We start from the raw sequence: 12168 nt of genomic DNA, 5'->3' as shown, positions 1-12168 counted from the left end.
TCTCTAAATACAATGTAGTCTGCCAGTAGAAACAGTTTTACTTCTTCCTTTACACTTTGAATAACTGTTCTTTTCTTGCCTAATTGTTCTGGTTAAGCCATCCAATACTATGCTGAATAAAAAGTGCCCCCCCCCCCAAAAAAAAAGTCATGAGATTATGGGCACTCTTGTTCCTGATCGTAGAGGAAATGCTTTTAGTTCTTCACCTTTTCATGATGTCAGCTGTGGGCTTGTCATATTAAGTTGAGGTACTTTCCTTCTATACCCACTTCGCTGAGAGTTTTTATCATGAATTAATGTTGAATTTTGTCAAATGTTTTTTCTTCCTTCATTTTGTTAATGTGTATCACAGTGATTGATTTGCAGATTTTGGACCATCTTGAATCCCTAGAAAGAATCCCACTTGATCATGGTGTATTATCTTTCTAATGTACTGCTGAATTCAGTTGGCTATTATTTTGCTGAGCATTTTTACATCTATTTCATCAGAGATGACAAGTCCTTGTCAGGTTTTATTTCAGGGTAATCCTGGCCTCATAAAATGAGTTTCAAAGTATTCCCTCCTCTTCTGCTTTTTGGAAGATTGAGAAGGATTAGTATTAATTCTTCTTTAAATATTTGGTAGAATTCACCAGTGAAATGATCTGGTCTGGGACTTTTCTTTGTTGGATTTTTTGACTACTGATTCAATCTCCTTACTAATAATTGGACTGTGCAGACTTTCTACTTCTTCACAATTCAGTTTTGGTAGATTGTATGTGTAGGATTTTATCCATTTCTTCTGGATTGTACACTTCATTGGCAAATAATTGTTCCTATTCTGTGTCTTACAATTCTCAGTATTTGTGTGTTGTTAGTTCTAAGTCTCTTCCTCCTCCTCCTCCCTTCTTTTAAGTTCCAAAAAGGCTTTGTTACTCAGAGGGAAGGGGTTCAGTCTTTCTCGGCTACCACTTTTATCATAAGCTGCCAGGATGTTATTCACGGATCTGTGTTCCCACCCTTTTCTTGATGAAACTAGAGGGTGTGCTTGTCCTCAGAGACCTTGTGCAGCTCCACAGGATGCCACTCATATGTGGTGATGCCACACACTTCTTGGATCTTGGTCCACATGAATCTGATGTGCTTGGTGAGCCACCAGCAGCAGGAGCTGTGCCTCTGCTTGCTCACATTCACTTTGTGGACCTTGTTGAGGCCCATGGCCATAAGGTAGCACAGAGCCATGGCTACTGCTCTTCAGTAGTTCCCCTGGAGGAAGGGCCTCTTCTTTCATTTATAAATCTGTCCTCTCCCTTTTATCTTGGTATGAGTAGCTAAAGTTTTGTCTATTTTGTTTATCTTTTCAAAAAACAACTCTTAGTTTCCTTGGTCTTTTCTATTATCTTTTATTTTTTAAAGTAGGCTCCATGGCTAGTGTGGATCCCAGTGTGGGGCTTGAACTCTGATATCAAGACCCACGCTGATATCAAGAGTCAGACACTTAAACAACTGAGCTACTCAGGTGCCCCTTTATTATCTTTTAAGAATCTATTTCCTTGGGGCCCCTGGTGGCTCAGTGGGTTAAAGCCTCTGCCTTTGGCTCAGGTCATGATCCCAGGGTCCTGGAATTGAGCCCTGCATCTGCTCTCTGCTCAGCGGGGAGCCTCCTTCCTCCTCTCTCTCTGCCTGCCTCTCTGCCTACTTGTGATCTCCATCTGTCAAAAAATAAATTAAAAATCTTTTTAAAAAAATCTATTTCCTTTATTTCCACTCTGATCTTCATTTCTTTCTTTCTGCTAACTTGGGGCACAGTTTGTTTTTTCTAGCTACTTAAGATATAAAGTCAGGTTGTTTGAAATCTTTTTTTCTTAATGTAGGCATTTGTTGCTATAAACTTCCCTCTTAGAACTGCTTTTGGTACATCCCTTAAGTTTTGGTATGTTGTATTTCCATTTTGATTTGTCTCAAGGTATTTTTTATTTCGATTTCTTCTTTCATCCATTGCTCATTCAGTTGCATGTTTAATCTCCACATATTTGTGAACTTTCCAGTTTTCTTCTTTTCACTGATTTCTAGTTTCATACAATTGAGGTCAGTAAAGATGCTTGATAGATTTGTCTTTTTAATTTTATTGACTTGGTTTGTGGCCCAATATATGACTTATCCTGGAGAATGTTCTGTGTGCACTTCAGAACAATGTGTATTCTGCTACTATTGGATGGAGGGTTCTGTAGTAATCTACTAAGTCCATCTGGTCTAACATGTCATTAAGTCCAATGTTTATTGAGTTCTGTCTGAATGATGTATACATTGTTGAAAAGGAGGGTACTGAAGTCCTTGCTATTATTACATTGCTGTATATTTTACTCTTCAGGTGTGATGTTTTATTTATTTAGGTGCTATGTTGGGTGTGTAAATATTTATGTTATTTTCTCTTGATGAATTAACCTTTTTATCATTATATAATAACCTTCTCTGTCCCTTACTAGTCTCTGGCGTTAAGTCTACTTTGTAGTAGTATATTAAGTAGACTTCTAAGTAGACTTAAATATGGCTACCCCTGCTTTCTGGTTTCCATTTGCATGGACTATCTCTTCCCATCTTTTCACTTGCAGTCTGTGTGTGTCCTTAAGCTGAAGCGAGTGTCTTATAGCTAGCATATAATTTTTTTTTTTTTAAATCCACTCAGTGACTCTTTTCTTTGGATTAGAGAATTCAGTCCATTCAAAGTAACGATTAATGAAATGGCAATACTAAGTCCATGTCTAATTGTTTTCTTTTCTCTTTCTCTTTTGTGTATTTACTCTAAGTTTTTGCATTGAGGTCATCGTGAAGCTTACATAAAACATATTTATGTCATTTTAAACTAACAACTTTCCAGATGTCTACCTAAGCTGTTTTTACTCTTCCCATTTTGTTCTCAATGTCACAAATTACATATTTTTACCTTGTATATCCAGTAACAAATTATAGTTATTTTTAGTACTTTTTGTCTTTTAACCTTCATACTAGATTTGTAAGTGTTCACCCACCATTACATTAGCATGTTCTGAATTTATATATTTACATTTACCAGTGAGATTTATACTTTCGTATGTTTTCCTGTTACTAATTAGCATCCTTTTATTTCAGCTTGAAGGATTCCCCTGAACATTTCATTGGGACTGGTCTAGTAGTGATGAACTCCTTCAGTTTTTGCTTGTCCAGAAAACTCTATTGCTTCTTCAATCCTGAAGAACTTTGCCAGGTATTCTTGATTGCCAATTTTTTTCTTTCAGCACTTTGACTCTGTTACCCCATTTTTCTGGCCTACAAAGTTTCTGCTGAAAAATCTGCCAAATCTGGATTTCTCTTGTACATAACCATTTGTTTTTCTCTTGCTAGTCTTAAGACTCTCTGACATTTAACTTTTGGAAATTTAATTATAATGTTTCTTGGTGTGGATATATTTGGATTCATCTTGTTTGGTATTCTCTGGGCTTCCTGGTTGGGGGAGAATTCAGCCATTATTTCTTTGAATAAGCTTTCTGCCCTTTTCTCTTTTCCTTCAAGGAGACCTATAATGCAATGATATCCCCCAAGTCCCTTAAGCTATCTTCACTCTATCTTCACTCTTTTTTCTTTTTGGTTCTCTGACTGGATGAATTCCACTGCCATCTTTGAATCTGCTGATCCCTTCACACAATCCAGTCTGTCACTGACACACTCTATTGAGTTTTTCAGTTTATTTTCCAGCTTTATGATTTGTTTGGTATTTGCTTATATTTTCTAGGTCTGTGTTGAAATTCTCACTTTGCTCATGCATTATTCTTCTGACTTTGGTGACAATCTCTATTTTGAACTCTTTATCAGGTCACTTATCTCCATATTTAATGTTTATTTCTCAAGTTTTATCTTCTATAGTCCTCTGTTTACTCATTTTTCTCAACACTCTGTTGATTTCTGTGCATTATGTAAAACAGCCACCTTTCCCAATCTTGACAGGGTGATCTTATTTAGGAGATGAATCTTGTCGTTCAGTCTGCTGAGCTCTTGGTTCTCTTTCAAACCTTTGTGACTATCCAAGCCCCCTTCTTTGTTCTTAGTGTCTGCCACCAGTTGAAGGTCTGCCAAAACCTGTCAGTGTTCCAAAGTGGAGGCAGATTTGTCAGTACCCAGAAGCAGGCTGATTGGAAGCTGGACTTTTAAAGTATGTAAACAGACTTCTTTCAGGTAAAGACTGAAAGATGGGTGTTTCTGCCTGCTATCTCTGGTGCTGAGCCCTGAATGGTTTGTTTTCTACAGTCCTGAGAGACCTGCAAACACAAGCTCTGCTGACCACTAGAGCCAGGCAATGGAGGGGTGCATTCCCTGCATAGCAGCCACAAAAGCCAGGGCACAAGACACACAGTGACCTGGAATGTACTAGAAGGAGAATGCACTTATGGCTCCCTTCTGCCTCCCCAGTCTCCATGGAGAATCAGTCTCTAGATGTGTGTTAAATTAGAAGCCTAAACCTCAAGCTGCTGCTTTTAAGATATGCAAATAGGCATCTATTAACTAGTACTTACCTTTAACTTAATGCGGTTAGCTAATGGTTATGTTCACTGTATCTACATAATAAAATGGCTATTTTATTTGGCTGTTATGGCTAAGTCACTTGTTAGGTCGGTGCATAATTAAGTGGGGCTGATAGGGTTTAGGGGCCATCTCAGTTTACCTTCAGACTCTACTCCAGTTTCAGCTTTGACAATCCCATTCTACAAATGTCTACCATCTTCAAAAGCTAAAGACACGACCCAGCAATTCCACTCTTAGTCTATATCCAAGAGAATGGAAAACATGTCCACTTAAAAAAACTTGTACATAAATGTTTACAGCTCCATTATTCATAATAGCCAAAAAACTGAAAAGAACCTAAATACCCATCAGCTAATGAATGTATCAACAAATGTGGTGTATCTCCACACAACTGACTGACTGACCATAAAAAGGAATGAAGTACTGATACCTGCTACATCATCAAAGAACCCTGGAAACAGGCTAAGAAAAAGAAGCCAGACACTAAAAGACCACACATTGTATGATTTCATTTATATGAAATGTCCATAACAGGCCAGATCTATATAGAGAGGAAGTAGATTAGTGTCTGCCAGGAGCTAGGGGAAAAGTGAGGAGTAATTGCTAATAAGTATAGAGTTAATTTTAGGGATGATGAAATGTTCTGAAATTAGATAGTGGGGAGGGTTGTACAACACTGTATATTTAAAAGGATGAATTTTATGGTATGTGATTTTTAAATTTTTTAATAAGCACATAATGTATTTTTAGTCCCAGGGGTATAGGTCTGTGAATCGCCAGGTTTACACATTTCACAGCACTCACCATAGCACAAACCCTCCCCAATGTCCATAACCCCACCACCCTCTCCCAACCCCCCTCCCCCCAGCAACCCTCAGTTTGTTTTGTGAGATTAAGAGTCTCTTATGGTTTATCTCCCTCCCGAACCTATCTTATTTCATTTATTCTTTTCCTACCTCCCAAACCCCCCATGTTGCTTCTCCACTTCTTCATATCAGGGAGATCATATGATAGTTGTCTTTCTCCGACTGACTTAGTTTGCTAAGCATAATGCCCTCTAGTTCCATCCATGTCACCGCAAATGGCAAGATTTCATTTCTTTTGATGGTTGCATAGTATTCCATTGTATACATATATACCACATCTTCTTTATCCATTCATCTGTCGATGGACATCTAGGTTCTTTCCATAGTTTGGCTATTGTGGACATTGCTGCTATAAACATTCGGGTGCACATGCCCCTTCAGATCACTGTTTGTATCCTTAGGGTAAATACCCAGTAGTGCAATTGCTGGGTCATAGGGTAACTCTATTTTCAACTTTTTGAGGAATCTCCATGTTTTCCAGAGTGGTTGCACCAGCTTGCATTCCCACCAACAGTGTAGGAGGGTTCCCCTTTCTCTGCATCCTCGCCACTGTCTGTCATTTCCTGACTTGTTAATTTTAGCCATTCTGACTGCTGTGAGGTGGTATCTCACTGTGGTTTTGATTTGTATTTTCCTGTTGCCAAGTGATGTGGAGCATTTTTTAATATGTCTGTTTGGCCATCTGGATGTCTTTGCAGAAATGTCTGTTCATGTCTTCTGCCCATTTCTTGATTGGATTATTTGTTCTTTGGGTGTTGAGTTTGCTAAGCTCTTTATAGATTTTGGATATCTTTATCTGATATGTTGTTTGCAAATATCTTCTCCCATTCTGTCAGTTGTCTTTTGGTTTTGTTAACTGTTTCCTTTGCTGTGCAAAAGCTTTTTTTTTTTTTTTTTCTTTAAAGATTTTATTTATTTGACACACAGAGAGAAATCACAAGTAGGCAGAGAGGCAGGCAGAGAGAGAGGAGGAAGCAGGCTCTCCACAGAGCAGAGAGCCCGACATGGGGCTCGATCCCAGGACCCTGGGATCATGACCTGAGCTGAAGGCAGAGGCTTTAACCCACTGAGCCACCCAGATGCCCCTGTGCAAAAGCTTTTGATCTTGATGAAATCCCAATAGTTCATTTTTGCCCTTGCTTCTCTTGCCTTTGGCAATGTTTCTAGGAAGAAGTTGTTGTGGCTGAGGTTGAAGAGGTTGCTGCCTGTGTTCTCCCCAAGAATTTTGATGGATTCCTTTCTCACATTGAGGTCCTTCATCCATTGAGTCTATTTTTGTGTGTGGTGTAAGGAAATGGCCCAATTTCATTTTTCTGCATGTGGCTGTCCAATTTTCCCAACACCATTTGTTGAAAAGGCTGTCTTTTTTCCATTGGACATTGTTTCCTGCTTTGTCAAAGATTAGTTGACCACAGAGTTGAGGGTCTGTTTCTGGGCTCTCTATTCTGTTCCATTGATATGTGTATCTGTTTTTGTACCAGTACCTACTGACTTGATGATGACAGCTTTGTAATAGAGCTTGAAGTCCAAAAGTGTGATGCCACCAACTTTGGCTTTCTTTTTCAATATTCCTTTCGCTATTTGAGGTCTTTTTTGGTTCCATATTAATTTTAGGATTATTTATTCCATTTCTTTGAAAAAAAAAATGGATGGGATTTTGATAGGAATTGCATTAAATGTGTAGATTGCTTTAGGTAGCATAGACATTTTTCACAATATTTTTTCTTCCAATCCAGGAGCATGGAACATTTTTCCATTTCTTTGTGTCTTCCTCAATTTCTTTCTTGAGTACTTTATAGTTTTCCGAGTATAGATTCTTTGCCTCTTTGGTTAGGTTTATTCCTAGGTATCTTATGGTTTGGGGTGCAATTGTAAATGGGATTGACTCCTTCTCTTTCTTCTGTCTTGTTGTTGGTTTAAAGAAATGCAACTGATTTCTGTGCATTGATTTTATATCCTGACACTTTACTGAATTCCTGTACAAGTTCTAACAGTTTGGGAGTGGAGTCTTTTGGGTTTTCCACATATAGTATCATATCATCTGCAAAGAGTGATAGTTTGACTTCTTCTTTGCCAATTTGGATACCTTTAATTTCTTTTTGTTGTCTGATTGCTGAGGCTAGGACTTCTAGTACTATGTTGAATAGCAGTGGTGATAATGGACATCCCTACCATGTTCTGACCTTAGTGGAAAAGCTTTCAGTTTTCCTCCATTGAGAATATTTGCGGTGGGTTTTTCATAGATGGCTTTGATAATATTGAGGTATGTGCCCTCTATCCCTACGTTTTGAAGAGTTTTGATCAGGAAGGGATGCTGTACTTTGTCAAATGCTTTTTCAGCATCTATTAAGAGTATGATATGGTTCTTGTTCTTTCATTAATGTAAGTGTATCACATTGATTGATTTGTGGTTGTTGAACCAACCTTGCAGCCCTGGAATAAATCCCACTTGGTCGTGGTGAATAATCCTTTTAATGTACTGTTGGATCCTATTGGCTAGTATTTTGGTGAGAATTTTCACATCTGTGTTCATCAAGGATATTGGTCTGTAATTCTCTTTTTTGATGGGACCCCGATATGTGATTTCTTTCTTAACGATGCTGTTATTTAAAAATAAAAAGTCAACATGAATTCCTATTTCTTTTTTTTTTTAAGATTTTATTTTTAAGCAATTTCTACACCCAATGTGGGGCTAGAACTCACGACCCCGAGATCAAGAGTCACATGCTCTACCAACTGAGCCAGATACATGATTTCCTATTTCTCACATGCTCAAGGTCAACTGATGCAACTTTCATATGAGCATAAAAGAAAGGTATACATTGTTTAGCTAAAGAGAATCTTGATACTAAGTACTGTTAGTATATATAATAGTCTAGGATAGTTTTATTTCATACTCTGATCAATAATGGATTAGCTACATCCTTATCCAGGAAAAATTACAAGTATAGGTAGCTACAGTGTGGAAAGAATTACTATAAGCTATAATTCTTTTAAAAAGAGAAGTATTTGTTCTCAGCAATATGAAAATAAAAACTTACAAGGAACTGACCCATGGATGACAAGGGGTCTGACAAAGTTAACATGTGAGACAAGGTTTACACGGATATATATTTTTTAAAATTTAGAGCACATGGAAACCCAGAACAAAAAGTCTTTAGATTCTAGTTCAGTCTCCTCTCTAGTCTAGGTACTTTCTGAGTGGTATTTTTATGGAAGGTGATGATTGTTCTCCCTTTAGAAACCATCTATTGTTCCTCCTTTTAGAAACATCTATTGTTCCTCCCTTTAGAAACCATGATTGTTCCTCCTCGTGTGAGCTGGAGACTGTCGCAGATGACAAAAGGCATTTTCTATCCCTAGCAGCTTGTTCCCTATACCAGGGACAACACTGCACAACATAAGCTGGCACACATGGAATTTCTTTTAAATCAAAAGAATCCAGTCTAGCCCTTCAATCTTTGATTGCCACTCTGTTTGTGCTTTACAGTACAGGAACTGAGAACCATATTCCATTGCCTGCAACATGCTGCAGACCAGGTCGATGCCACAAAGACTATGTTCACATGATTGCACAGAGCTTAAAAAGAGAAACAGAACACCAAGGTTCTTGCAAAATGGAAGAAAGATAACTCAGTTTTCAAGGTCTTTGGCTAAAGTTTCACAGATGAATTGTAAGGTACGCTGGTATAAAAAAGCATCCTTTTTCTTTGGCTTACAGATGTTCAAATGGTCAACGTCCACAGGAATGAGATCTCCAATGCCTAAATCTGAAGAAAACAAAAATGTCAACAAAATCTAAGTAAAAATCTAGACCCCCCTCCCCCCCTCAATACTGAAAGATGAATGGGTAGTTCTAAATGCTGATTTGGTTGTACTAAGGGATTTTAAAAAGATACAGCAACTGGAGGTTTGACCATAGCAAAGCTACATGTGACTAATCACATGAGAATGGGTTCTCAGTAGGTATAATTTTAAGCTTTCATAAACTCTTTGTATGTGTTCTGGCCTACTTCCTGATTGATTAGTGAAGAGAACTTGAGCAGCAGCAGCATCAAAACCTTTATTCCAATGCATGGTACTACTGAATTATTCCATACTTCTTTTAACCACCTCTTTTTCTAGAGTTTATGTTATTGAGCTCCCGTGTCCTGATGACAGGAATGGGAATATCTCAAACAGGATCCATTCTTCACCTGGCCAGGCGGAAGGTGATCTAGTGTTTGAGAGCTGTAGCTGAGTTTCTGATGTTTCAGCCTAACAAAGTGCACCTAGATGCAAGTGACAAGAAGTCCTGGTGAGGACTTTAGGGTAAGGAATGCAGGCGGTGGTTATGAAGGAAGACAAACCTCCTTGTGATCCCAAAGAAAGGGCAGACAGAATTTTGACAAATTCTACAAACAGCTGGTCCACTGTATTACTTTTTTTGCTTCAAGCTTCCAAAGTCCTTTAAGTTCTTCAACTACTACATAGTAACTCCTCACCGTACGGCACATTACTTTGTGGTAAAGCCTCTTTAGGTTCTACTATGGAGTATTACGTCTTTCATTTTATTCCGATAAAACATAATGGAGTTGGGCCAAAACTTGTCCTACAGGATGAAGAACATCTGGCTCTCCAGCTTCTTATCCCTGAGAGGTCTCAGGAGGGCCAAGTGCCACTAAGCACCGAACCCTGCCTCAGAAGTAACCAGGTTGGCCAACTGAGAGAAAAGCATTTCAAGGAGGGAAATGCGTGGGTTATCTACTATAAACCAAGTAATAAAGGAGTCAGTAAAGAGAATTAAGATTCGGGCCCTACCTCAAAAAGCCTGTAATATATTATAATACACCACAGTAATAGGTATTGGCCAGTTCCTCCAACCCCAGAGTTATAAAAGAAATTGTTGCTTGAATATTCCCCATCTAAGATTCCACTGGAAAAAAGTGATGTTAAAAAAATCTTTCATTTATTAAAGCTTCCATACCTTTAGCTGCACTATATGCAGCTTAACAAATCAAAGATCAGCCTATTAAATGCCCCTTTTGCTGCAGCCGATAGAAGGACTTTGAATTCTTACTACAACAGAGCTCACTGGGGCAGCCAATTAACCTCCGCCAGCTAAAGGAAGGGAGGGATGAGTAATGCCATGGTTGTATGTCGGCAGAGAAATTGTTATCTATAGCTGAAAGGAACAGACTCTAGATCTTCACATAACTGAGAACCTGAATATACAAATGGGTTGTTTATGATTAACTATAGGTACCACCAACCAGGCATCCAATAGCAAACAAATGTCAAACGAAGGAATACCTGCTGATTCCACGGGTACCACGTGCAGTTTAATCATGCTACCGATGTAAGTTGGCAGTGTTTCAACAAAATTCAGCACCTGGAAATTCTTGTCTTTAGCAAATTCCAGAAAGTCATCTTGTAGTGTTTTAAGTGCAGGAGAATCTGTAGAATTACAGGAAACAAGACTGTGACGAATTCTATTTAGCCAATTCATAATAAAATGTACTAAAGAGAAAATTAGGGTTCTAGTTCAAGATAGTAACTTGTTTATTTTCTCTCCTTCCTAAGAAGTCATTAAGGTGAGTTAAAGTCAGACCAGAAATGACAGAGGCCAGCAGGCCAAGGGAGAGGCCCCACATGTTACTGGCTATGTGGGACCAGGGTCCCTCAGGGTGCTGGCCGGCACCTTCATCCTAAAGCACAGCCTCCCATCAACAAGACCTGTCTATAGTCAGAGGGCCTGGTCCCCCATCCTCAACTAGAAAAAGGCATACCAGACCTTAGAGGATAGCTTATAACCCAAGAGAGACAGACCCAGTGGGTAAACAAAACACCTACACACAGAAGACACAGAATCCAGTGAAGAAAAAGAAAGGAACTTTAAGAAAATAAACTCCAATTAGTATCGTTAGGATGATTTCAAAAGAATCAGAGAAGACAGAGATTCTGGGAAATAAAACTTGGTTGCGAAAAAATAAAGTTCAGTAGAAGGTTTAGAAGATAAAGTAACTCTCCATAAAGCCATAAAAAGGCAACTAGCATATTAAAGGCTCAGCCATGGCCTCCAAATTGATTAACAGGCGTTCCAGAAACAGAGAAAATGTTTATTAATCAAAATAAGTAATAATTAAGATTTTTAGGATATTAAGTTTGTTTATATTTTACCAGTTGATTTTCCAAACTCATGGGAAAAAAGCAGTTCATTGGTAATTTGAATAATCCTTAAAACATTATATAACTTAAAAGTTTAAATATTTAAGATAGTATTAAAATTGTTATATATGAGCAAATAATGGCTTAAGGAAAGATATAAAAGAAAAATCAAGCCCAAACTAAAAATTTCCCATGATAATCTAAACACAATTTATACACAAATAATAAAATGGGATAATATAGCCAAGTTAGAAACTGTCTTCTTTTTCTCCTTCTCTGTATAACTGATATTCATACAATCCCAATCCCCTCACGACAGAATATAAATATTACCCTTGCTGAGCTCTTTGACTTCCAAAGAGGGAAAGAGAAGATAGCGAATATTAACAGAGTATTCAGCCAGATGGGATCCATGATGAGGGACGCTATAAAAAATTATTCCTCTGGTATTGTTTATAACAGTACTCATTTCTGGCTTCTTGGAGGCTTCCAACAGCATCTTTTTGACAAGAAGACCTAGCCGTACAAAGAAAAACAACGCGTAAGGTGTTTATCGTCCCACCATTATTCTAAAACAAGAGTGGGTAGGGAGCAAATAATGAAAAAGATGTTTTCTTTA

The 12168-nt window shown here is 38.1% G+C and overlaps 1 protein-coding gene across 5 annotated transcripts in view; it reads right to left on the bottom strand.

Annotated features, from left to right (window-relative positions):
* Positions 1–8690: 8690 nt before the first annotated feature.
* Positions 8691–12168, bottom strand: part of SERAC1 (serine active site containing 1) — a 57591-nt gene continuing 54113 nt past the window's right edge. For all 5 annotated transcript variants that reach the window (XM_059176656.1, XM_059176659.1, XM_059176658.1 and 2 more), the window contains 3 exons: positions 11883–12065; positions 10695–10838; positions 8691–9172 (listed from right to left, as the gene is read on the bottom strand). In XM_059176656.1, coding sequence (XP_059032639.1) covers positions 9036–9172; positions 10695–10838; positions 11883–12065 — 464 coding nt within the window. In that variant the 3' untranslated portion in view covers positions 8691–9035. The remainder of the gene's footprint in view (positions 9173–10694; positions 10839–11882; positions 12066–12168) is intronic.

Source organism: Mustela lutreola, chromosome 6 (assembly GCF_030435805.1).
Source record: "Mustela lutreola isolate mMusLut2 chromosome 6, mMusLut2.pri, whole genome shotgun sequence".
NCBI classification, from domain to species: domain Eukaryota; kingdom Metazoa; phylum Chordata; class Mammalia; order Carnivora; family Mustelidae; genus Mustela; species Mustela lutreola.
The sequence above is the reverse complement of the archived record's forward strand: the minus strand, read 5'-3'. Positions and strand labels throughout refer to the sequence as shown.